A 27,556-nucleotide genomic window follows, 5' to 3' on the forward strand; every position below is an offset into this window, starting at 1 on the left:
ACAGCACACAGACTGTTAGAAGAGCAGCACCCCGCTTCTCAGATCGGTGGTGAGGGGCCGGTGCTCTTAGTGGCCTTCTAGCCCAGTTTTTTCACCCGCGCTTCCCAGGGGATAAGGGACAAGCCTGGGGCAGAGTCCTAGGCCTCCAGCCCTGCTTCTTATAGAGCAGTTCTGCTTGGATCTCTTTGTGGAGGGCACTTCCAGGTATGATTTTATGAGGGAAAAAGAGGTTCTGCCCCTAAAGGCAATAGAGGGGTTTGAAGTCACTGATCCATCCCAGCCCCTTCCTCCAATATACACATGTCACTACAGATGAGGAAAGAGGTCCACAGGGCTTCGGTGACAGACTTGACCAGGGCCACACAGGGAAGAGCGACTTTAGATCTAGGTCTCCCAAAAGCCAGGCGTTGGTGAGTGTGCAGCCCCGATCCACAGACGCAGGAAGTCCCTTCATTGCCTTAAAGAGCTCATTCGGGGTCTAACGGAGACCACGGGCTCACACAGGCCAAAGACCTACACCTGCATGAGTTGGAAGGGGCTTTAGAGCTCTTCTCATCTCCCCCAAGGGCAAATGTCCCTCTAGAGTAGCACATCCTTCACAGGTGGCCACCTAGACCATGCTTGGATGCTCCTGGTGACGGGGAGCTCTCCATATTGAGAGGACTTGTACTTGAGATTACCAACCAAGAAAACAGGAAAGGTCTCAGAGCATTGCTCCTCCCAGCTCTGCACAGACTTTTATCACTGACTTGGGTTAAAACGTGGTTGTTACAACCGCCAGTTGTAACATCAGGATTTGGAGAAACCGGAGCAGTGGGCTGAAACACATGGTGACATTACTCACTAAAGTCCTACAGCGGTTAGTCACAGAAGATCAGCCTGCACAGGAACAGTGATAATCCATCTGAGAGTGTTCCTTGTCCTCACTCTCAAGAGTCAAGAGTATGAGTCAGCAGCTAGAAAGTAATCGTACTTGGCATCTGTTGAAAGCTGGGTGCGCACTGCGTTCAACATTTGTGTACATTGACTAATTTCATTATCAAAATGGTATTCTGAAGTAGGGTAATTGAGGATCAGAGAAGGTAAGCCATTTGCCCAAGGTCACACAGCCAGAACCACTTTCTGCCATCTGCCCCTCTCTTTGAAACGGGGTTGGGAGTGGCAAGGAAGCGGAGTTTGAAGCACACATACCCTAAAAAGGTCTATTCGTGACCTCCCACACCAGTACGTGCTCATATCAGGGCACATACAAGCCTTATCGCTACCAATTTACTTACATTGTATTCATTCTGACAAGTAGGCACGCACAACTACTGTGCCCACACAATTATTCAAAACTTGCCTCCTAAGAGTATGTGTGCTCTCTTGCAAATGTGCACATTCGCCCACATGCCAATCTCTCTCCAGGCCGGGGAGCGGAGAGTGCGTGGCCCCACCCCAGGCAAGCGCCTGCTCGCAGCTTCCCAGAACAGCCTGTGGCTGGGCCAGCAAGCTTCGACTCAACCATCGACCGGTGGCTTCCTGCTGCGCCAGGGTGCAGGCTGGTCCTTATCAGGGGACACCACTCTCACCCCAACTTTAGGCTCTGATCCTGCCTTGACTTTGAAAACTAATAATAACTCAGTAATATTTATTGAGTGCTTTTCTACAGGCCAGGCACCATGCTTAGTGTGTTGTTGTGCACGATCTTTTTTATGCTTCTTTTTAAATTTGAAATGTATTTTTATTTTTATCTCTCTCATCTTAAAATTGTTGTTCGAGTACGTTTGTCTCCATTTCCCCCCCACCACTCCCACCCACCCAAGCCATTCCCCCCACTCCCACCTTCGATCCTTCCCCCCTTTGGCTTTGTCCATGTGTCCTTTATACAGGTTCCTTGACGACCCTTCCCCTTTCCCCCGCCCCATTATTTCCTCCCCTCCCCTCTGGTTACTGTCAGCGTGTATTTCACTGTCTCTGATTACATTTTGCTTGCTTGTTTGCTTGTTGATGAGGTTCCACTCATAGGTGAGATCAATGTGCACGATCTTATTCAGTCACCACAAAACCCCTAGAAAGCAGGGCTCTTGATAGCCTCATCTTACCGCTGAAACAATGAAGGTTCAGGGATGAAGAGTAACTCACCGGTGTGATACAGTTAGCAAGTAGGGGAGCCAGAGCCTGAACCCCGACCGCTGGATTCACGTGGCCGCAGCTTCTCTTTCTGGCAGCGCGGTTGGGAGGAAAGAACCTGGCTTTAGGTCTTACCATGTGACCTTGGGCAAGTCCCTTTTTTTAAGCCTATTTTCCAGCTTCAAAAAGTAGGGGATGAACACTAAAGTCTCTTTCAGCTCTCATTCTGCCACTAGTTTTCCTAAGTCCAGATGCTTCCATTTTGCAACTGGCATTTATGTGGCAGGCACTGATCTAGGCACTAGGGACTCACTCATGGACGAGAGACACAAGGCACCTCTCTTCAGGGAGCCTGGCACTAAACCCAGGGTTTAGTGCAAGAGAGAGTCATTAAATAAATAAATGGGAACATACTGTGTGGTGACGATTGCCATGGAGAAAATGGAGTGATGCAATAAAGAAGGGTTAGGAGGTGACATCTGAGTGGAAAACTGGATGACAAGCAGGAGCCAGCCATGTGAGAACCTTAAGCGGAGGGAAACGGCAAGTGCAAAGGCCCTGAGGCAGATCCCAGTTTGGTGTGTTTGCAAAGGAGAAAGGAGCCAGGTGCCTGCAGCTCGCTGAACAATGGGGAGAGTGCTGAGAGGTATCATTGGAGAAGCAGGCAGGGCCCAGGTGGCACGGGGCCTTTCTGGATGTGGTTTGGGTTTTAATTTAAACCCTATAGGAAGCTGCCCGGCTGGGTGGCTCAGGTGGTTGAAGCATAGTTCTGCACACTGAAAGGTTATGGGTTTAATCCCCAGTCAGGGCACATATCTAGGTTGCAGGTTCAATTCCTGGTTGAGGCACGTACAGGAAGTAACAGATTGATGTTTCTCACACATCAATGTCTCTCTCTCTCTCCATTCTTCTCTCTCTAAAATCAATAAACATATCCTCAAGTGAAGATTAAAATAATAATAATAATAATAATAATAATAATAAATGCTACGGGAAGCCACTGGAAAATTTCAAGCAGGAAAGTGATACAAACTGACTTACATTTTCTAAGGTGTTTCTACATTGTGGCCCTAGGTGGTGGGCTGGAAGGGTCTCAGGGAGCCCAGCGTGCCTCTGCACCCTGCAAGCCTGTTCACTAACTAGCCAGGAAACAAATGTCAAGACACAGGTCCCTCCCTCAGCAAACTAGTGGCCAGGTCTGCAGGTCCCACAGCTTGAATACAGCCATGAGCATCAAACCCCCACCCAAAGGTGCATTCTCTTTGCACGTGATCCCCCTCCAGGGAGACCCCACCCCTGCTCTGTTCCCTCCAGTCCATCTTAACGGCTCCCCCACTCTGAAGCCATCTGTGCGGCTGCTCAGCAGGGCGTCTTGTCGGGGCCTGCCTGACACGGGCACTGACCTGGTGAACAGGAAGTTCCCTGCAAAGCAGGGCAAGTAGAGCTGGAGGCTGCGTGCACCCTGGGCTCGCTGGGCTGTGCATGGCGTGAGTGGATCTGGGACTGGGGTAAGGACTCATTTTCCCCCGGGGCTTCAATTTTTCAAACACAATGCTATCCTGGGGGTAGGGTTCGAATAACTCAGGGTCCCCTCCTGCTTGCAGGGCACTCTGTTGGGGATGCTGCCCAGGCTGGCTCTGCTGGGGTGCAGTGGTAAGTAAGGAGTGAGAGTAGGGGAGCAGGAAGGGTGGATAACAGAGGGTGCTCTTTCTATGACTGCTTTTAGTGCCCCAAGTGTGGAATCTGCCTCCCTCCTTCTTCTCTTTCCTGAGGTGCCTGGGCTCAGGGCCCCACCAACAGGATCTTAAGTGAGGAAACGTAGGAGGGAGGCTGGAGGATGGGGCACATTTCAATTCTGTTCTGCCACGGGCCTTCAGACCCCACAAAGGGTTGCCTTTCCCATGCCTGCCTGCATCCTGCCTCCCACCCTCGCTGGCTACCTTAAAGAACCTGCATTCAACTCAAAACTCCAGACAGAGGGCAGACAAGGATCCAAGCCTTTCTCTTTCCCCCTTGCTCTGGACGTTTAACTCTTCCCTGCCTTTGAGGAGCGAAGCAACTGGAAAAACAAGTCTTGCCTGTTTCATCCAGGAATGCTGGCACATCTGGCTGGCGGCCACCAGGCTCCTTGGAGTCGAGACTCCCGTGAGTGGGCAGGCATCAGCTTCTAGGAGGCCCCCTTTGGCAAGAGGCTCTGCCCTCCTCCCTGCCCTCCTCCCTGCTCTGTCCTGTCCTTGGCCCCGATTGCCTCACATTTTGACACAGGCTTGGGTTCAGGGACAAGCCCTGTGGGAAACAGCAAGGCAGAGCATGGGGGCAGCAGCAAGTGTTGAGGGGCAGAGCATTAGGTTGTTCAACAATTCCCAGGGACTCGGCCTCCCCTGGCCGCTGACCATGGGGCTCAGGGCAAGTTGCTTCCCCGCTCTGGGGCTCAATTTCCCCATTTGGGCACAAGGAGTGGGGTCAGAGACCCATCAACTCTAAGGTCCCTGTCAGCTCTGACATGCCGGGAGCTGAGGAGTTCAAGGTTACATGGTGAGCCAGAGTCAGTGGCTGGAAGGCCCTGAGCAGTTCCTTTCCCTCTGTGACACTTGGTTTCCTATTACTAATAATAGCTAATAGTAAGTTAAAACTTATTATGCACCAGGCACCCCATCAGGCCATTTACTTTGTTATTTCATCTAGTTTTCACAACAATCCAAGGAGGTAGATGATATTTTTATACTCATTCTATAGAAGAAGAGATTGAGGCTCACAGAGGTTAAATGACATCCCAGAAAGTCACCCACTAGTAAATGGTGAAACCAGGGTGGATGGCCAGGCAGCCTGATGCCAGGCCTGTGACTGTGGTCACTTGGCTTTTCTGCAGCTCCTACACATGCTGACGCAGTTCAGTCTGGCTGGGACTGAGCCCTGCGGCAAGGTCTTGTAGAAAGTACTTAAGGACAGATTGCTAAACTGGTTGGAAGATTTTACCGTCACTGGGGAGCCACTGAAGGTTTTGGGGGAAAGCAGGGAAGGGTGCAGGACTGGGCCGGGTCTGCCAGGTGCCCTGGAGAGGCATTTAGGCTGGTTGGTTATTGTTATTCTTCAAACACAGGGTTTCTCGATTTCAGCACTGCTGACATTTGGGGCCGGCTCATTCTCTGTTGCGGGGGGGCTGTCCCGCACAAGTAGGGTGTTTAGCAGCCTCCCTGGACCCCACCCCCTCGATACCATTAGCAGCCTCTCCCCCAAGCTGGGATAGCTGAAAATATCTTTCGACATGGCCAGTGTCCCTGGAGAGGCAAAGTCACCCCTGGTTAGGAACTACAGCCGTGGAAATTGTTTTTCCCTAACTTGCACCCCTCCTTTTTTTCCTCAGGATTTCTGGAGTTTTTCCACCATGAATATTGTCTTGTTGGATTTTGTCATTTTCTTGCTCCATTGTGCAACCTGTGACAAGCCCCTACAAGGAATCATCGCCTCTGCCGCCTGGCACTTCACATCCCCTCTTTACAATGCAACCATCTACGAAAACTCTGCTCCCAAGACCTACGTGGAGAGCCCCGTGAAAATGGGCATTTATATCGCTGAGCCCCAGTGGGCAGTGAGGTATCGGATCATCTCTGGAGACGTGGGCAATGTGTTCAAAACGGAGGAGTACGTGGTGGGCAACTTCTGCTTTCTGAGAATCAGGACAAAGAGCAGCAACACGGCCCTTCTGAACCGGGAGGTTCAAGACAGCTACACCCTCATTGTCCAAGCCACGGAGAAGACCTTGGAGCTAGAAGCTCTGACGCGGGTGGTGGTCCACATCCTGGACCAGAATGACCTGAAGCCCCTCTTCTCCCCACCTTCTTACCGAGTCACCATCTCTGAGGACATGCCCCTCAAGAGCCCCATCTGCAAGGTGACCGCCACAGATGCTGACCTGGGCCAGAATGCCGAGTTCTATTATGCCTTTAACACGAGGTCGGAGCTCTTTGCCATCCATCCCACCAGTGGTGTGGTCACGTTGGCTGGGAAGCTCAATGTCACCTGGAGAGGAAAGTATGAACTCCAGGTGCTGGCTGTGGACCGCATGCGGAAAATCTCAGAGGGCAATGGGTTTGGCAATTTGGCTGCACTGGTCATCCATGTGGAGCCCGCCCTCAGGAAGCCCCCAGCCATCACCTCTGTGGTGGTGGCCCCACCAGACAGCAGTGAGGCTGCCACCCACGCCACTGTAGTGGTAGATGCAAACAGCTCAGGTGCTGAAGTGGACTCACTGGAAATTGTTGATGGTGACCCTGGGAAGTACTTCAAAGCCATCAAGTCCTACGCCAGGAGCAGTGAGTTCAGTTTGGTGTCTGTCAAAGACATCAACTGGCTGGAGCACCTTCATGGGTTCAACCTCAGCCTGCAGGCCAGGAGTGGGGCCAGTCCTTCTTCTTATTCCCAGATCAGGGGCTTTCACCTACCCGCTTCCAAACTGGCTTCCCTCCAATTTGAGAAGGCTGTTTACAGAGTACAGCTTAGTGAGTTTTCTCCTCCTGGCAGCCGCGTGGTGATGGTGAAAGTAACCAGAGCCATCCCCAACCTGCAGTATGTTCTAAAGCCATCCTCAGAGAGTGCAGGGTTCAAACTCAATGCTCGCACTGGGCTCATCACCACCACGAAGCTCATGGACTTCCATGACCGAGCCCACTACCAGCTGCACATCAAAACGTCACCTGGCCTGGCCTCCACCACTGTGGCCATCGACATCGTGGACTGTAACAACCATGCCCCCCTCTTCAACAGGCCTTCCTACGCTGGCACCTTTGATGAGAACATCCCCCCTGGCACCAGTGTTTTGATGGTTACTGCCACTGACCTGGATCATGGAGAGAATGGTTATGTCACCTATTCCATTACTCATCCGAAACATGTGCCCTTTTCTATCGACCCTTACCTGGGGATCATCTCCACCTCCAAACCCATGGACTATGAGCTCATGAAAAGAATTTATACCTTCCAAGTACGGGCCTCAGATTGGGGATCCCCATTTCGCCAGGAAAAGGAAGTATCTGTTTCTCTTAGTCTCAATAACTTGAATGACAACAAACCTATGTTCGAGGAAGTCAACTGCACTGGGTCCATTCGAGAAGACTGGCCAGTACAAAAGTCAGTGATGACTGTGTCAGCTATAGATGTGGATGAACTCCAGAACCTAAAATATGAGTTTGTATCAGGCAATGAACTGGGGTATTTTGATCTAAATCATTTCTCTGGAGTGATATCCCTCAAACGCTCTTTTACAAATCATACTACTGGTCAACCCATCCATTATTCCCTGAAAATTACAGCCTCAGATGGGAAGTACTATGCCTCACCCATGACTTTGAATCTTACTATAGTGAAGGACCTTCATTCTGAGGTTCCTATAACATGTGATAAAACAGGGGCCCTGAAACATTTCACAAAGACCATTCTGCACTCGGTCGGGCTCCAAAACCAGGACTCTAACAATGAGGACTTCACTTCCTTAAGTGAATATCAAATCAATCATCACACCCCACAGTTTGCAGACCACTTCCCACAGTCCATCGACATCCTTGAGCATGTCCCTCTCAACACCTCCCTGGCCCGCCTGGCAGCCACTGACCCTGACACTGGTTTTAATGGCAAATTGGTCTATGTGATTGCAGATGGCAATGAAGAGGGCTGCTTTGACATTGAGCTGGAGACGGGGCTGCTCACTGTAGTTGCCCCCTTGGACTATGAAGCCACCAGTTTCTACATCCTCAATGTGACAGTGTATGACCTTGGTACTCCCCAGAAGTCCTCTTGGAAGCTACTGACAGTGCATGTGAAAGACTGGAATGACAATGCACCCAGATTTCCTCCTGGTGGGTACCAGATAACCGTCTCAGAAGACACGGAAGTTGGAACCACAGTTGCAGAGCTGAAAGCAAAAGATGCTGACTCGGATGACAATGGGAGGGTTCTCTACACCTTGCTGAGCCCCACAGAAAAGTTCTCCCTCCATCCCCTCACTGGGGAACTGGTTGTCACAGGACACCTGGACAGGGAATCAAAACCTCAGTATATACTCAAGGTGGAAGCCAGGGATCAGCCCAGGAAGGGCCACCAGCTCTTCTCTGTCACAGACCTTATCATCACACTGGAAGATGTCAATGACAACTCTCCCCAGTGCATCGCAGAACTCAGCAGCCTAAAGGTCCCAGAGGACCTGCCTCCAGGAACTACCCTAACATTTCTAGATGCCTTTGATCCTGACCTAGGCCCAGCAGGAGAAGTGCGACATGTCCTGTTAGATGATGCCCATGGGACCTTCCAGGTGGACCCGATGACGGGTGCCCTCACTCTGGAGAAAGAGCTGGACTTTGAGAAGAAGGCTGGGTATAATCTGAGCCTGTGGGCCAGTGACAGTGGGAGGCCCTTGGCTCACAGGACCCCCTGCCGTGTGGAGGTGATAGTCCTGGATGTAAATGAGAATCTCCACCCTCCCCGCTTTGCCTCCTTCGTGCACCAGGGCCAGGTGCAGGAAAACAGCCCTCCGGGAACCCAGGTGACAGTAGTTGCTGCCCACGACGATGACAGTGGCTTGGATGGGGAGCTCCAGTACTTCCTGCGGGCTGGCACCAGTCTTACGGCCTTTAGCATCAACCAGGACACAGGTACCAGGAGCAGGGTAGGACGGGAGGGCCTGGTGCTGGCACAGGGTGAGACCGAGGGAAGTCAGAGACTGCCCTGAAAGGAGTCGGGCTGCAGGCTGAAAAGAAAAGCAATACGTGGTGACTCTCCTTTCTGCCCCTTTGATTTTATTTTTAATCTAATTTGTGTCATGCTGGGGAGATATACGTATATGCATATATATATATGCATATGTATGTATATACCCATTTAAGTCAAATTAACCATATCACTGTATGTGTGTATGTATATATGTACACATACAGTATATATACATGTACATATATTCACACACACACATAAATATATGTTATATATATTTGCTTATAAAGGTAATACATCGTGGTTATAAATTTTTATATCTAATTTTAAAATTAATGTTTCTCTGTGACCCATTTCCCCAGATAGAATATTTATCAACACTTTGTTCTATAATCTTCTACTAAAGTTTTCTTCTTTGTATCTAGTATATGATCACTGTTCACGCTATTATTATGAAAACATAATACAATAGACACTAATTCTGAAACTTATTTTTTCACGTAACCTTAGGATATCTGATATGTCAGTACATGTACATCTTTGTCGTTCCTTTTAATGGCTGCTTTTCACTCCATCATATAGATGTGACATCCGTGTTCATATACTTTTACGTATATGTATGAGTGTCTATAGGAAAAACCCTTAAACATGCAGTTGTTGTGCCAACGGGCAGGGCATACTTTCTATGTTAATAGACATTTCCAAATCGCCCTCCGACGAGGTAGAACCAACTTAGTTATTCCTCTCAAGCTCCATAGAAAATGAGTGCAATCCAGTAATCACTTACGGAGCACCCTCTCCTTGTGAGGTCCTGACACAGGCTGTTGGGGGAGACCCCTGGTGAATAAAGGTGGGGCCTCAAGGAGTTTCCAATCTGATGGGTGATTTATTTCCAAGCTAAGGCCAGGGTGACTGGTGAAAAAGAACATTAGACTGCGAGTCAGTCAAGACCCAACTCTTTCGCCTATCACTACAAGATCTCGGTCAAGCCACGCTCTTTCTTTGGGCCTTAGTTTCCCCACCTGTCAAAACCATAGGTTCCTTCAGCTCTGACGTGCTAGGGCTGTGAGCATGGACCCTCGTCTCTCACATAGGCCCTTCCTGCTGAGTGTGATCCATGAGAACTTAGGGTGTAAGCCTCTTTTGCTCACGAATGGACCCTCAACTTCTAGAAAAGTGCAGGCCCATAGTAAGCAATTTGTCAAGCTAAGTCGCTAAAATCCTAAAGATAATGGAGAGGTCAAAAGCAATGTATTTGTCAAATCCTTCACCCCTACATTGTATCTATAATACTTGAAGCTTGAAGGAATCAGTTTAAGGACAACCGAGAGGAAATCCCTTAGACAATGTGAAATAAAGCAATCAGCAGGGCTCGGGATAAAGTGGCCAGGAGGAAGTAGGTCAACTACCACTGTCTTCTGGAAACCCTGCAGATGCCCATATGCCAGAGCCGTGGGCCGGTTTCAGCAGAGAAAGGCTCTGAGAACCTCAACAGCAAGGATATGGGTCCCCCACGTTTAACTCAGCAGCTCCCACACCATATTGCCAACAGTTTCTTTTTTTTTAAGGTTCTATTTATTTATTTTTGAAAGAGGGGAAGGGAGGGAGAGAGAGAGAGAGAAATATAGACACATCAATCGGCTGCCTCTCACACACCGCAACCGGGGACCTGGCCTACAACCCAGGGATGTGCCCTGACTGAGAACTGAACCTTTCAGTTCGCAGCCAGCGCTCAATCCATTGCGCCACCCCGGCCAGGGCACCAGCAGTTTCTTTTTCTCATGGAATACCTCTTTATATCCTTTCCAGAGAACGCTTTGGGGAGTGTTGGGTAAGATGAGTTCTAAAGCTACTTTGAGCTCTAAAATATTTTGGGTTTGGTGTCAACTGTCCCTAGGAATGATTCAGACTCTGGCCCCCCTCGATCGGGAATCTGCGTCCTGCTACTGGCTGACGGTACTGGCAGTGGATCAGGGTTCCATACCCCTCTCTGCTGTAACTGAAGTCTACATCGAGGTGATAGATGTCAACGATAACCCACCCCGGATGTCCAGACCCGTGTTCTACCCCTCTGTCCCGGAGGATGCGCCCTTGCACACTTCTGTGCTTCAGCTGGATGCCTGGGACCCGGACTCCAGCTCCAAGGGGAAGCTGACCTTCAACATCACCAGTGGGAACCATATGGGGTTCTTTGTTATTCACCCTCTCACAGGTAAGGGCCTCAGAAATCTGGGGGGACAGGACTCTTCAAAACGATGCTGCTCAAAGTGTGGTCCCAGACCAGCACAGTAAGCAACACCTATGAACTTGTTAGAAATTCACATTCTCAGGTCCCATCTTAGACTTACTGAATCAGAACCCAGGATGGGGCTCAGAAATCTGTATTTTAATGAGATATCCAGCAGTTCTGATGGGTGCTAAATTTGAGAACCACTGCTCAACAAAGTCCATCTCTATGGGAAAATAAGATATGTCAGCTTTCTTTCCTTGAGGCCTAGGGATGCTAGCCAGTTGCCTGGGGCACAACTGACCACTCCCCTGAGTTACAAACCAGACTTTTCTAGTCCTACTTCCAAAGTGATCTCCAGCCTGCCCACAGTGTGGTAGCAATAGAGACCCACTTCAGTGAGGTCAACCACCTCACAAATATCTCTCCTGGGCCCAAGGCCGCCTGGGGTGAAGATGGTATGTGGTTTAGAGGATTCCAGAGGTCACCAGCTTGCAGCAGGGAGTCAGATGTAGCCCACACACGTGTTTTGTTTGGCTTGCACAAGCTTTAAACAGTGATTTTTTCAAGTTGTTGCCAACATTTAAAAATTAGGAAACTCCACAAAACATTCCAGGTTTCTGGTGGTTTTTAAAAATTAGAAGGTCTGGTAACACTGACTCCCAGCCCCCCATTCCCTCAGGATGACAATTGCCTAGAGGCAACAGCAGCTCCCTACCCAGAGAAGGCACATGTTCTCTGGTCCCCACGGTCCCTTCGTCCCCTCCTGCATCACTGCCAGCTGCTCCCTGCATTTGTGCCACCTGCTCAGCTGCAGGTGTTGGTGTCTGAGAGCCAGTCCCCACCATGCCGGTGCTTCTTCACGCTGAACCTTCCTCTTGGAAGATGAACAACAACCCTATTGCACAGAAGGCTGGCATTCTTGGCTTTGAACCTGAGATTCTGTTCTCCAGCTCCAACAATTCAGCCTGGCAAGATTGGAGGAAGGGGAGAGAAAGCTAAAAGGCGGTCCCCCGTCCTTGACTCAGGGAAACCAGGAAAAGCATGAACCCGGGGTCCTGAGGCAGACAGTGGGTGAGGGACACACGTGTCCACTAGCACAGAGACACTGGTGTTGGAGCCTTTCCTGTTAACCTTTGACCTCAGGGAACGAGTTAGCCTTCCTAGAAGGATGCCCTCACCCTGGAAAACAGGCCTAGCTGGCTTTCTACTCGGTTCTGCCCTACCCCTCCCTTTTCAGAAGAGGGAAAAGATCTCTCACCTAAGGCATTAGCTTCTCAGTGTCTTCCATATCCCTATTCTGTTTACTGTCAACAGTTCTCTGGCAAGGGGTCTGGCAAAATGTCCCAGAGGGCAGACATGTTCTTATTCTTCCTGCAGTTGAGGAGAAGAAACTTTTACTAAGAAAAAGGTCTGAAAGTAAGATAATTGGCAATGAGCTCCCAGCCCAGTTTTCTTAACACCACCATGTTACCATCCTGCTTCCCTGCTTGGACCCCATGAATGGTGTCCCTGTGCCCTGAAGATGAAGCCAGATACTGCTGTGTCCCCCACGCTTGTGCCTGACTGAGCTCCAGCTGACCTTTATCTTGGCTTTATCTTGCCTCGCTCACCTTGCCCCTTTCTGGTTCAAGCCACATGGCCTGCTTTGGTCCAGAACCTCCCCTGGCGCCGAGCTGTTGCCATGGTGTTCCTTTTCCCATCTCTTCCCCTCTCCTTTTGTCTGGCTAACTCCTGTTCTTCTTTCAGATCCCAGCCCAGCTGTTCTTTCCTTTGAGTTTTTCCGACACTATAATACATCTCCCAGCACTATCTACCTGCCTCCTTTTAAAAAATACTACATAGAACATAGAGCATTATATTCATTTGTGTGATTATTCCATTAACTCTCTACATCCTTCACTAGATTTCAAAGGCCTTCTAGAAAAGGAACTTTGATTGTTTTCACCCACTGTGTATCTGCAGTGCCTGGCACACAGTAGAATCGCAATAAATAATTGGAAAGCAAATGAATGAATCTCTGTCAGTATCCACAATCTTTTGTTAAGCCCAAGATTCATTCATTTAAACTATGTGTTGTGGAGAGATGTAAAGGAAAATACAACACAATTTCAGGCCTTGGGAAAGTCAGTCCATCAGGAATGTGAAGATCCAAATATAAAAACTGTAGAACCAGTGTGAATGAGCACATGCTAACAATACATGTGGCGTGTTGCGGGGATTGCTCAGAGGAGAGCAGAAGCTGCTCAATGAGGCAGGTCTGCAATGGCTTCAGGAACTGGGGTGATAATACTGAGCTGAAGAACAGGGAGGACTTTGCCAGGCAGTACTCTGGGAGGGCCCTTGGGCAAGGAGAGTGACGGGAGCAACAGCCTGGAGGGAAGAAGCCCCAGGTCTTATTGAAGACACTGGCAAGTAGGTCAATTTTCTGAAGGTGTATTGGTTTTCACCACTTACTATCCATTAGACCTTGGGAGAGCTACTTAACAGCTCTATGCCTGATTTTTTTCATCAGTAAAATGGAGATGATAATAGCTACCTCCTGGTTAGCTGTAAAGACTAAATGAGTTAGAAGAGATATAGAAGGAGTGCAGAAGGATATCTGGACATGTAAGAGATCAGAGCGCTGGCCATTATGGTCCTGATGGAGGGCAAGAGTCAGAGAAAGCTGGGCAGGGAGTTGGGGTTAGACCTAGACTGGAGTGGGTCAGGGTGAAAGGAGCAGAAGGACTAGGAATCCATTACAGTTGGAGTCAACAGCAGTTGGAAAATTATTGGATGAGAAAAAGGAAGGGGGGGAGGGGAGGGTCAAAGATGAACCTAAGAAGAGGTAAGGGGGAAAATTTGTTTGGAGGAGAGAAATGACAAGTGTTGGACTGGCGGAGTCCCCACCTCCTACCAGGAAGAGCCTTTAGTAGCCCCTCACACAGCCCTGGGGGCTGGTTCTGCGATGTCCCCATTCTATGCAGGCCCCCTGACACCAGCCTGAGAGCAGGGATGGGGCTGGGAATAGGGCAACGGCAGGCAGCAGGTCTAGGGACGCTGGCGTAGAAGGTGGGAGGAGGCGGTGGTGACAGAAAGGCAGAGAGAGAAAAGAAACACCAGAGGGGCGGAGAGACAGAGAAAGAGTGTCTGGGATTCAGAGAGGCCAGGAGGGGAAAGGGGAGAGGGAGACCTGGACAAGAGGAGAAGGAAGGCAGTGAGAAAATAAGACAAACAGAGAAATAAGAAAGGACAGAAGGAGCAGAAAGGAAAGCAAGGACTGAGCCAGAAGGAAGGCTAACTTGCCAAGGCCCCCTTGCCTCGCCTCTGTGCTCTTCCAGGAAAGGGGGTGCAGACTGTGGGCCCCTTCTCACCTGGCCCCTTAGCTGGGGGATGAGTGGGGGGGGGACCTGGAACAGTACCCACACTGTCCCAGAGAAATGTGCCTTCCTTCTGACTACAAGGGCCTCTGGCTGTGAGGCTTCCCAGGGACTTTTTTTATCCCTCTCGTGCCTGCCTTCAATTAGGGAGGAAAAATTCAAGATGACTTTGTTCTACTGCACAAGGCAACAGCTTGTCCCTCACAGAGTCCACCCCTCACGTCACACCTCAGGCCCAGCCCTGGATTCTCCACCCAACCCAAATCCCCTTCCCCACAGAATGACTCCATCTCCATACTTCACTCCACAACATCATTATCTAATTGCCTAAGCAAGATCAAGACACTTATTCAAAGTTTTCAGATAGCTCATGGGCTGACAAATAGGTCTGCTTTCATTTAAAAGAGACCTTCCTTATCAGCTATGATCAGTCTACAATGGGCTTGGATGCCCCCTAGGCCCCTATTAACCTTGGTCTTGACTTCCCAAATGCTTGCAAAGAACTGGCACCTTCTCTCCTTTGTGGCCTCATTGAAGAGCTGTAGTGCCTCACAAAATTAAAACTAGCAAGTCCCCCTTCCTCAATTTACAGATGAGCGGAGAGGAGCCCTCTTCTGGCTCATCTGTGCCAGCAGGTCACAGGAAGAGATCACAGGTCACCTGCTGGCACTCGCACCCAGGTGAATAATACGATAGTAGAAAAGGAGCATAAAGCTACCACTTTGTGATGACTGTGCCCCCGGGTGTTACTCCTGACAAGCCTCCTTCTCCACTCAGCAATCTATTGTGCACAGCACCCTCCTCATGGTCCAAGTGGCCGTGGGCGGGAACCTCCTCGGATGCCATCATCTCTGCTGTATTCTCCCACCTCCTCATTTGCCCTTCCCCTTCCCCAAACTTCCATTTCCCCTTAATGTTCTTGATCTCCAAAGACCAGGATCCTGATCAAGGACTTGAATGTACCCTTGAACTTATTTATCCCCAGTAAAGTGGTCCTGGGAGCCCTAGGAGCTCAGGCCCCCCTCCTACCATCTCTTCCCCAGGTCTGCTGTCCACCGCCCGGCAGCTGGACCGAGAGACCAAGGATGAGCACATCCTGGAGGTGAGTAATGGTGGTGGACCCACTCGCCGGCTTTGAAAACCTTCTGAAGGATGCCCAGCTGGAGGCCAGGCAGGCCCTGGCACCCATGCCTACCACTGTGGCTGAGGAGGGAACTAGGCTCATGGAGGAGCTGCTACGTAGGCTGAGCCTTGCTCCCGTTGGTGGTGAGGACTCCAAGGGTCTTTGCTGGCTCTTGAGCAGTGTGAAGGGGAAGACTCTGAAACAGTGTGGGGCTGGGCAGGAAGCACTGATTGAGTAAGCAATGCCCCAGCGAGTGCAGGAAGAGGGAGCGGTACGCCCGGGCTAGGCACTTCAGTCTGGTTTCCAACCCACCCCCATGATTCAGAGAGTCACCCAAGGTCAAACACCAGGTCAGTGGCAGAGTCAGAGTGAACACCCAGACCTTTCTCCTCTAGAGCTGTGCTCTTTCTAGAGTGTCTCTAAAACCTCATGAGCATCCCTGCCTGGTTCCCATTTCTGATGAGAGGTATCGATCTTGGCCTTAAATCAAAGGACTCTACCTATGCCCTCTCCTGGGCTACCCATAACCGATGAACACGCATCTCTCTTCAAGTCTTAAAGACATAGGCGGAAGGAACACACATTCCCCAGCAGAACTGATATAAACTCCGCCTTCTGTGCCCCCAGGCTCTGCCCATGCCCTTTGTAAGGAACAGGTATTATTAGTAAGCAGCAGCGAGCTGGCCTTCTAGAGACTGAAGTGTTCTCCAGAGTTCAGTAATGGCATTTACCTTTAAACACCAAACATACACTAAAAATCTGGAACCATTTAGAGTAGAAATGTCCATCATGTACCCTTGGGGTCATCGATGCATGGGACAATCTGCCCCTACACAAAATACTCCCTGATTCTAAAATTGTCTTAATGTCTTTTCTCTCACCCTGGATTCCATTTCATTCATCAAGCTGCCTGTCTGACTCAAAAGCTACCACCCACTCCTTGACAAACATCTTCTCATTTGTTCTTCCCCTCCAGTAGCTTAAAGAGACTGGAGGGCAGAGCTTATGAGGATTACGGGCAAATGAAAAGTAAATGGTCTCCGAGAAACAGCCCGTAGGCCTCCTGAGTAAAGAGTGCCAGCTTCTGTTTAGAGCCTCCGTAGCTTTGTCTTCTTCCAGTTCTTTCTGGTCTCTTCTCTGTTCTTGCTGGCTTTCCCGAGGGCGAGGTTACCAGAGAGCTGGGTTCCAAGTAGGTGAGGCGGGGATAATAAAAACCACGAGCATTATATAGCAAAGAACACCCTGACATTTCCAGGCTGTTGAAAGCAGGGGTAGCAGTGGGGTTGCAGTGGGTGGTGACACACGTTCAATGTTTATATTTGGCAACTCATGCTAGATTTTTGTCCCCAGGTGACTGTGCTGGACAACGGGGAGCCCTCCCTAAGGTCCACCTCCAGGGTGGTTGTGTGCATCTTGGACGTCAATGACAACGCCCCCGTGTTCTCCCACAAGCTCTTCAACGTCCGCCTACCAGAGAGACTGAGCCCGGTGGCCCCTGGGCCTGTGTACAGGCTTGTGGCTTCAGACATGGATGAGGGTCTCAATGGCAGGGTCACCTACAGTATTGAAGAGAGTGACAAGGAGGGCTTCAGTATCCACCCGGTCACGGGCGTGGTGTCATCCAGCAACACCTTCACAGCCGGAGAGTACAACATCCTGACGGTGAGGGGTGGGTGGAGGCCTGGGGTTGGGGGTGACATTACTGATTAGGGGTTTTCTCAGAGGATTCAGGAGAGAGACAGCCACGAGGCAGGATGTGGGTGGTACTCCCAGAGGGACTGGGAGCCCCAGCTTCAGCCAAAGGATCATAATTCTGGGCCTTTTCCTTTGAGGGCAATAAGATCCTTGCCTGGGAAATCCACTCTGTTCTCAGAGATGAGGATTTCGGTGGCTGTAGCAGGGGGCTTTGCAATGGAGAGGGGCCAGGGCTCCAATCCTTGCTCTGCCCGGTTACACCTGTGTGGCCTTGGACAAATCACTTAACCTCTTTGGGCCTTTGTTTTATCATTGGTGAAATGGGGCTAAGAACACTTTCCTTGTAGGAAGACAATGTAGCAAGTGGCCAGGGTGTGGGGTCTCGTGTCAGACAGCCTCCATCCAAGCCAGCTTCATTGCCGGCCAGGCAGAAAACCCGGGGCAGTGAACTTACCATGCTGGGCCCCAGTTTCCTCTGGCAAAAGGCAGGTGCCAGATTACAGTACCTCTCTCAGGGCTGTTGTGCAGATTAAATTAGATTGTCACCAACTGCTCTCAGAGCAGGGCCTGATAATAGAAAAAGCTCAATAAACTTCAGTTTATTGTGTTTATGGTTGTTGGAAAGGGTATAGGGACCCTGTGGGTAAAGTGTGGTCTAGGCACTAGCACACAGTAAGCCTTCAGCTAAGTAGTGGCTTTGATTATTTCTTCACCACTCATGAGGTTCCTGAGCACAGGTTACATACTTTGTTCCCCATGGTGCCTGTGACCACTAGCATGGGGCCTGTTCACAGCAAGCCCTCCACTGTGTGCTGAATGAATGAACGAATGAATGAGTGGAGGACAGGCCAGCTCACTGAGTCACCGGGTGCCCTGTTTCTTGCCTGGCCACCTGGGTCTTCTTGTTTCTCGGACCCAAGCCCACAGACAAAGCCTCACTCTCAGTTTTGGCCTCTTTTCAGATTCAGGCAACGGACAGTGGGCAGCCTCCGCTCTCAGCCAGTGTCCGGCTCCACATCGAGTGGATCCCCCAGCCCCGGCCCTCTTCCGTCCCACTGGCCTTCGATGAGCCCCACTACAGCTTCACGGTCATGGAGACAGACCCCGTGAACCACATGGTGGGCGTCATCAGTGTCGAGGGCCGCCCTGGCCTCTTCTGGTTCAACATCTCAGGTGAGGCCCCAAGGAGGGCCAGCGCCCCATCCTCCCTGACAGCCCCCCTTAGGGCCACAAGTAGTGATGGCCTCTTCCCTGGTTCTCTGGGTCGGTGAGTAGTAGGAGTCCCATTTGTGCCAAACTTCCACACCAGTCACACCTCAGGTGGGACCTCCACAGCCTCACCAGTAACTGTGGCCAGAGTGGGGTGGTGCCTCGGTTACCCCAAGTGCCTGGGAGACCTAAGGGGGTGGTCCAGAGAAACCCAGAGGAGAAAGCACAGGTTTTATGTTTGCTCTTCTGCCTCCTTGTGAAAATCAGCGTAGAGCTGACTTCACTGACCACGGGCCTGAGGCCAGCGGTACCCCGGGGCTGTGCTTCATGTGCTGGTCCCAGGTTCCATGCTCAAGATCGGGGGAAAGAGTCCATTGTTATTGAAGGAGATACTTGGGTCCCAGCTCTGATGGCCTTCTCTGAAACTCCTTTCTGTCTCTAACCCAAGATTTTGTGAAAACATGGGAGGGGGTCCAGACCCCTTTGGGAATCTGGTGAAGGCTTGCAGCCCTCCTCCCAGAAAGTTGCACTCATGAACATAGATTTACATACCAATTCAGGGGGTTCACAGATTCCCTGAAGCCCAGCCAGGAGTCCAAGCTAAGAATCTGTAACCTCAGAGTCTCAGCACCTCGCGAAACCTGGATTCCCGTTCCAGTTTCCCAGCTGGGTTCAGACATCAGATACGCACGCGACCTAAGCTTTCGGCCTCCTGCGTTTACTTCCAGTTCTGATTCACTGCTCTTTTTCATGGTTTGGCTTTTTTACTTTTACACAAAATAAATACATGCACTCTAAAGAACATTTAGAAAACACAAATGAATGCAGAGAAGAGAATAAAAATCACTTAAATGCACAACAGTAAGAAGCTAATCCACTGTTACGCTTTTGATGTGTTTCCTTCTGGTCATTTTTGCACACACCGACACACACACTCACACGCTTAGGGTTATGTTAAAATATTGTTTTCTAACTTTTAAAAATACATGATGAATATATTTCCATGTTACTCAACACATCTATATTCAGGAGACATTTAAATAACTGCCTGCTAACTCTATATTTTAGATTCTTACAGTTCATTAAATCAATTCCCTCCTGTTGAACAAAGTTATTTTCATTTTTACCCCCTGGGCATAGGTACCTTTGTCCATGCAAACTGCCTGGGGGCATAGGTACCTTTGACCATGCAAACTGCCTGGGGGCATAGGTACCTTTGACCATGCAAACTGCCTGAGAGCTCCATTACTCCTGCCTGTTTCAATCCTAGCAGCAGAATATGTTCTGTGAATAATTCTGGTTTTCCTCTGGGACTCTTCAATCCATATAGTTTCACCTTTCTCCATATCATTACTTGGATCTTGACAATAATTTGACAATAACTTAACAAGATAAATCAACTTTTGGGGGGACTCCTGAGGGATGAACTCCAGCCCGTCACCCAGATATCGTACTCTTTGTGAGTCTTAGAATCCCTGATTCAGATTCACCCTTGAACTCCCGCAGTCCCGCCAGCCAAGGGTGGCATCTACTCCCACCTCCTCTAAATCCACCAGCCAAGTCCTGTGTTGTGCTCCTGCTGCCTGAGTCACTGGGGTTGTGTGTGCTTCCCACCTGATCGCACTCCAGGTGGGGACAAAGACATGGACTTTGACATTGAGAAGACCACGGGCAGCATCGTCATCGCCAAGCCTCTCGATACGAGGAAGAGGTCGAGTTATAACCTGACTGTGGAGGTGACCGATGGGTTCCACATCATTGCCACGCAGGTTAGAAGCCTCAGCTGGGTGCTCCCAAGTTGAGAGGAGATGGAAGTCCTGCTTAGTCGGGATGAGACTGCAGAGGCCGTTCTGTGGAGGCAGTATACCTCCAAGAATGCTAAATTGTAGTCACGGTTGTGCGTCCCAGTCAATCTGACACACTTTCTACTTCTGTGATCTTGGGAGGGGTTCTCGTTCCCACTGTGGGTCTCTGTAGATCAAAGCGGTTTGTCTAAATTAGCCGTGTTTGATGAGAGTGCCATGGGGCTACCATAAGTGTGAGGAATTGTGGTCAAATGGGGGGGGTCTCAGATATTTATCTGTTTTACATATTGAGACTTCACACAAAATTTCATTTAAAGAAAAGGCCCTTTAACAACAACAAAAGTAAGTTTGTTTTGAGAAACACTAGCCTGCACATTACTTGAAAGCCTTGCAATTGTGAAATTGTATCATTCATTCTACAAACCCTTACTGAGTGCTGTGCACCCAGCACTGTGCTAGGCACAGATGACACCTGAGGTGGGGAGCCAGACAGACAAGGCCCCTGACTTTACAGAGCTTACCGTCTACCTCTGTCACACTCTCCTCCCTAGGTCTACATCGTCATGATTGCCAATGTCAACCACCATCGGCCCCAGTTTCTGGAAGCTCATTATGAGGTCAGAGTTCCCCAAGACACACTGCCTGGGGTTGAGCTCCTCCAAGTCCAGGCCACAGATCAAGACAATGGCAAGGGCCTCATCTACACCATACACGGCAGCCAAGACCCAGCAAGTGCCAGCCTCTTCCAGCTGGACCCAAGCAGTGGTGTCCTGGTAACTGTGGGGAAATTGGACCTGAGCTCAGGGCCCTCCCAGCACACGCTGACAGTTATGGTGAGTTCACTGAAAAATCGGGCGAGGATGTACTCGCATGCAGATGTGCGGGGGTGGATGCTTGGAGGCATGTGAAAGCTCCATTTCCCCTGATGGGCCAGGTGCACTGATGCTCATACTGATAACCCGTGAGATGAGTTGTGACATTTCACAGCCTGCCAGAGGTACCTTCCATAGGATGCCTGGGAGTGAAGAAAGAGATGGGATAGCTGCCAAGAAAACTCCTGCAGTCTTAGACTTGTTCCAAATATCCCCCAGCAGCTCTCCTTCCGTTTGGTGAAACCACATGCAGTGTCAGAGCTGGGAGGGACCCAGAGATCATCCCACCCAGAGCAAACACTAGGGTGAGGCCAGCCAGCTGTACAGAGTACACAGTTTAAGGAGAACTCACTCGGAGGGTCTTGTGTCTGCACTTTCAAGACACTGAGAGGGAGTGCCTCCTTAAATTTAGGAGTGCCTCCCACGTGCCTCCCTTGGCCTCACTCCAGTCTAAGCCCTGATCCCGCCCATTTCTCTTACCTTACCCCAGAGATCCACAGAGAAGGAGGGGTGTGCTCAACATCCTGTGGTTCTTTATGGCGGCACCAGAACTGGACTCCAGCCTTCTTGATTTGAGTTTCGGGATTTTGATGTGGTAGTTTACCGTTCTTCAGGCACATTGATATGTGTTAAAGGCTCAGAGAAGTTCTGCAGCAAAGAACACTTTAACTTTGTTTAATTCAGCGCTCCCTAAATTTACTTGACCGTAGAATGTTTTTTCCCCCGCCTCACAAGTTAACATCTTGAAAAACTAATATTTTTTGTGATGGAAGTTGCAAAATACTGTTTCTCTGTTAATTTCTGCCTTTCCCCTAAAGTGAAACTGTCCATTAAAATAGCTAAGCCTAAGAATCAATAATTAGTAAGCTTTAAAAAGAGCATAAATGAGAGCAAAGTTTAAAGGACTAAAGCTACAATCAGGCATATTTTCCATTGGCATTCTATTTCACTGACCTTAATCTAACCCAGCCTCTTCCCATTCCATTTGTTCCTCACCCCATTACCTCCTTGGGCCCATAGGTTCGAGACCAGGAGATGCCCATCAAGAGGAATTTTGTATGGGTATCCATTCTCGTGGAAGATGGAAACCTCCACCCACCCCACTTCACCCAGCTCCACTACGAGGCAAGTGTTCCTGACACCACGGCCCCGGGCACAGAGCTGCTCCAAGTCCGAGCCACGGATGGCGACCAGGGAGCCAATGCTGAAGTCCACTATTCCCTTCTGAAAGGTGAGAGGCCTGGCTTTGAATCCAGAAGTGGGAAGGGCTTTGGTAATTAGGAGAAGCACCAGAGGCATGAATTTGGAAGTTATCACTCTAGAGCATTCCCTGGGACTACAATGATCTAAGTGAATGCACTTCCAAAGATGGTAAGAACAATAACTAAGAGATTATGCATGTTTGGAGAGAATTTACATGTTTATTATATAAGCCCACCAATGACTGTGCACAGAGAGGATGCTTATAAGTGCATGTAATATTTAAAATATAATATCTACATGCCTATATAATGGAAGGGACCTATAATTAAATTACTTTATAAGATGCATGGCATAGTTTTAGGACTAATTTTCTTTTCCTGCTAAGGCCACACCATGATTTTGTATCTCATATGTAGTTTTCTTCATCTCAAAAATGGGATAATACTGCCTGTGTCAGAAAGTATTTGTAAAGATCAAAAGAAAAAATGTATGTTCATATATGTTGTAAACTGTAGAATACTATACAAATGCCAGGGTTACTGCTATCATTGGTGAGTGTTAATTATAGGTAATTGATGTAACAAAGATGATAATATCTAGTATCCAACTAATTTCGATGATCTTGTTCTCTGCCCTCATAATGTCCATTCATAATTATATATATGTATATACATACATATAATTCATATATATATGTGTGTGTGTGTGTGTGTGTGTGTGTGTGTACCCTATACATTGTATCATAACTAAATCCAAAGAGGCACAGGATGTTAATTTTGCCCTGCCCAAGTTTTGTGTGAGTCTCTTTACTGATCTAAAAAGCCCTAGTTGGTACCTCTTGAGGGTGTGATAAACATCAGTTTGTCTTGTCTTTTGTTTCAGGGAACAGCGAAGGTTTCTTCAACATCAACGCCCTACTAGGCATTATCACTCTAGCCCGGAAACCTAACCAGGCAAATCACGCCCGGTATACTCTGACAGTGAAGGCAGAAGATCAAGGCTCCCCACCGTGGCATGACCTGGCTACAGTGGTCATTCACATCCACCCTTCAGAAAGCAGTGCCCCCGTCTTTTCAAAAGCCGAGTACTTTGTCGAGATTCCTGAATCCATCCCTGTTGGTTCCCCAATCCTCCTTGTCTCAGCTACAAGTTCCTCTGAAGTGACCTATGAGTTAAGAGAGGGAAACAAGGATGGCGTATTCTCCATGAACTCATATTCCGGCCTCATTTCCACTCAGAAGAACTTGGACCATGAGAAAATTCCATCTTACCAGCTGAAAATTCGAGGCAGCAATATGGCAGGAGCATCTACTGACGTTGTGGTTCTCGTTTACATCATTGACAAAAATGACAATGCTCCCGTGTTCTTGAAGTCGACTTTTGTGGGCCAAATTAGTGAAGCAGCCCCATTGTACAGCATGATCATGGATGAAAACAACAACCCCTTTGTGATTCATGCCTCTGACAGTGACAAAGAAGCTAATTCCTTGTTGGTCTATGAGATTTTGGAGCAAGAGGCCTTGAAGTTTGTCAAAATTGATCCCAGCATGGGAACACTAACCACCATATCCGAGATGGATTATGAGAGCATGCCCTTGTTGCAATTCAGCGTCTATGTTCATGACCAAGGAAGCCCCATCTTATTTGCACCCAGGCCTGCCCAGGTCATCCTCTATATCAGAGACGTAAATGACTCTCCCCCCAGGTTCTCAGACCAGATATACGAAGTAGCAATAGTGAAGCCCATCCACAGGGGTATGAAGCTCCTCATGGTGTGCGCCAGTGACGATGACTCGGAAGTCAATTATAGCATCAATACTGGCAATGCTGATGAAGCTGTTGCTATCCATCCCATCGATGGGGAAATATCTGTGCTGAATCCTGTTCTCCTGAGACACTCCCGGGAGCTCACCATTAGGGCTTCTGATGGCCTGTATCAAGATACTGCACTGGTAAAAATTTCTTTGACACAAGCTCTTAATACAAGCTTACAGTTCGACCAGAATGTCTACAGGGCAACAGTGAAGGAGAATTTGAGAGACAGAAAGGCACTGGTGATGCTTGGTGTCCAGGGCAATCATTTGAATGACACCATTTACTACTTCCTCTTAAATGGCACCGATATGTTTTACATGATCAAGTCAGCAGGCGTGTTGCAGACAAGAGGTGTGGCATTTGACCGAGAACTGCAGGACACGCATGAGGTGGCAGTGGAATTGAGGGACAATCGGACCCCTCAGCGTGTGGCTCAGGCTCTGGTCATAGTTTCTGTTGAGGATGTCAACGACAATCACCCTGAATTTAAAGATCTGCCCTATTACACTATCATCCAAGATGGCACAGAGCCAGGGGATGTCCTCTTCCAGGTATCTGCCAGCGATCAAGACTTGGGGGTAAATGGTGCTGTCACATATGCATTTGCAGAAGATTACACATATTTTCGAATTGACCCCTATCTTGGGGACATATCACTGAGAAAACCCTTTGATTACCAAGCTTTAAATAAGTATCACCTCAAAGTCATTGCTCAGGATGGAGGAACCCCATCGCTCCAGACTGAGGAAGAGGTACTTGTCATTGTAAGAAATAAATCCAACCCGCTGTTTCAGAGTCCTTACTACAAAGTCAGAGTGCCTGAAAATATCACACTGTACACCCCAATTCTCCACACCCAGGCCCGGAGTCCAGAGGGACTCCGACTCATCTATAACATTGTGGAGGAAGAGCCTTTGATGCTGTTCAGCATTGACTTTAAAACTGGTGTCCTAACAGTAACAGGCCCTTTGGACTATGAGTCTAAGACCAAACATGTGTTTACAGTCAGAGCCACAGACACAGCCCTGGGGTCATTTTCGGAAGCTACTGTGGAAGTCCTGGTGGAGGACGTCAATGATAATCCTCCCACTTTCCCCCAGTTGGTCTATACCACTTCAATCTCAGAGGGCTTGCCTGCTCAGACCCCTGTGATCCAACTGTTGGCTTCTGACCAGGATTCAGGACAGAACCGTGATGTCTCCTATCAGATTGTAGAGGATGGCTCAGATGTTTCCAAGTTCTTCCAGATCAATGGGAGCACAGGGGAGATGTCCACAGTTCAAGAGCTGGATTATGAAGCCCAACAGCACTTTCATGTGAAAGTCAGGGCCATGGATAGAGGAAACCCTCCACTCACTAGTGATACCCTTGTGGTTGTTGGTGTGTCTGACATCAATGACAACCCCCCAGAGTTCAGGCAACCTCAGTATGAAGCCAATGTCAGTGAGCTGGCAACCTGTGGACACCTGGTTCTGAAAGTCCAAGCTCTTGATCCTGACAGCAGGGACACCTCTCGCCTAGAGTACCTGATTCTCTCTGGCAATCAGGACCGGCACTTCTCCATTAACAGCTCATCGGGAATAATTTCTATGTGGAACCTTTGCAAAAAGCACCTGGACTCTTCTTACAATTTGAGGGTAGGTGCTTCTGATGGGGTTTTCCGAGCAACTGTGCCTGTGTATATCAACACTACAAATGCCAACAAGTATAACCCAGAGTTCCAGCAGCACGTTTATGAGGCGGAGTTAGCAGAGAATGCAAAGGTAGGAACCAAGGTTATTGAGTTGCTAGCCATAGACAAAGATAGTGGCCCCTATGGCACTGTAGATTATACCATCATCAATAAACTAGCAGGTGAGAAGTTCTCCATAAACCCCCATGGCCAGATCACTACTCTGCAGAAACTGGATCGGGAAAATTCAACGGAAAGAGTCATTGCTATTAAGGTCATGGCTCAGGATGGAGGAGGAAAAGTGGCCTTCTGCACTGTGAAGATCATCCTCACAGATGAAAATGACAATGCCCCGCAGTTCAAAGCCTCTGAGTACACAGTGTCCATCCAATCCAATGTCAGTAAAGACTCCCCAGTTATCCAGGTGCTGGCTTATGACGCAGATGAAGGTCGAAATGCAGATGTCACCTACTCAGTGGACTCAGTAGAGGACTTGGATGAACAGATCATTGAAGTCAACCCAACCACTGGTGTTGTTAAGGTGAAAGAGAGCTTGGTGGGACTGGAAAATCAGACCTTTGACTTAAAAATCAAAGCCCAAGACGGGGGCCCTCCTCACTGGATCTCTCAGGTGCTATTACGACTTCAGGTAGTTGCTAATGAAGTAGCCTTGCCCAAATTTTCTGAACCTCTGTATGCTTTCTCTGCATCTGAAGACCTTCCAGAAGGGTCTGAAATTGGTTCTGTTAAAGCAGTGGCAGCTCACGATCCAGTCATCTATAGCCTAGTGCAGGGCACCACACCAGAGAGCAACAGGGATGGTGTCTTCTCCTTGGACCAAAACACAGGGGCTCTCAAGGTGAGGAAGGCCATGGACTATGAGTCCACTAAGTGGTACCAGATTGATCTGATGGCGCTTTGCCCCCATAATGGCACTTACTTGGTTTCCTTGGTGTCTGCCAACATCCAAGTGAAAGATGTCAATGACAATAGGCCTATATTTGAGGCTGATCCGTATAAGGCTGTCCTCACTGAGAATATGCCAGTGGGGACTACAGTCATTCAAGTGACTGCCAATGACCAGGACACTGGGAATGATGGCCAGGTGAGTTACAGGCTGCCAGTGGAGCCTGACAGCAATATCCATGAGCTCTTTGCCATTGACAGTGAGACTGGCTGGATCACCACACTGCAGGAACTTGACTGTGAGACTCGCCAGACCTACCACTTTTATGTGGTAGCCTATGACCATGGCCAGACCGTCCAGCTATCTTCTCAGGTCCTAGTTGAAGTCTCCATTACAGATGAGAATGACAATGCTCCCCAGTTTGCTTCTGAAGACTACAGAGGATCTGTGGTTGAGAACAGTGAACCTGGTGAACCTGTGGCCACTCTTAAAACCTTTGATGCTGATATTTCTGAGCAGAACAGACAGGTCACCTGCTATATCACAGGTAAGGATACCTGTCTAGGAGTGAAGGCACTGGGGTGCATTGGAAAAAAGTTCAGAAAGAGGTGCCCTAAGACATGGGTTTGAGTTCTGGCTCTGCCACTTATTAACAGTGTGACCCTGGGTAAATCACTTAACCTTCAAGAACTTCAACTGCTCCATCTATAGACTCGGCATGCCTGTTTTCATTCACCTGACAGGGATACTGGTAAAACCTAACTTGAAAAAGTTCTGAGAGCCCCCATACATTAGAAAGTGCTTTGCAAAAAGAATCTTTTATGACTTTAGGTAGAGTAGATAGAATAGAAG

The 27,556-nt window shown here is 49.0% G+C and overlaps 1 protein-coding gene across 1 annotated transcript in view; it reads left to right on the plus strand.

Annotated features, from left to right (window-relative positions):
- Positions 1-27,556, plus strand: part of FAT2 (FAT atypical cadherin 2) — a 70,485-nt gene that overhangs the window by 13,294 nt on the left and 29,635 nt on the right. The window contains exons 2-10 of the mRNA XM_037044856.1: positions 5,477-8,756; positions 10,712-11,026; positions 15,447-15,505; positions 16,877-17,188; positions 18,184-18,394; positions 20,060-20,199; positions 20,787-21,068; positions 22,128-22,338; positions 23,193-27,251. Of these exons, the coding sequence (XP_036900751.1) occupies positions 5,498-8,756; positions 10,712-11,026; positions 15,447-15,505; positions 16,877-17,188; positions 18,184-18,394; positions 20,060-20,199; positions 20,787-21,068; positions 22,128-22,338; positions 23,193-27,251 (8,848 nt within the window). The 5' untranslated portion in view covers positions 5,477-5,497. The remainder of the gene's footprint in view (positions 1-5,476; positions 8,757-10,711; positions 11,027-15,446; positions 15,506-16,876; positions 17,189-18,183; positions 18,395-20,059; positions 20,200-20,786; positions 21,069-22,127; positions 22,339-23,192; positions 27,252-27,556) is intronic.

This window comes from Sturnira hondurensis, unplaced genomic scaffold (assembly GCF_014824575.4).
Source record: "Sturnira hondurensis isolate 20B ecotype Veracruz unplaced genomic scaffold, ASM1482457v3 Scaffold0004152, whole genome shotgun sequence".
Lineage (NCBI taxonomy): Eukaryota > Metazoa > Chordata > Mammalia > Chiroptera > Phyllostomidae > Sturnira > Sturnira hondurensis.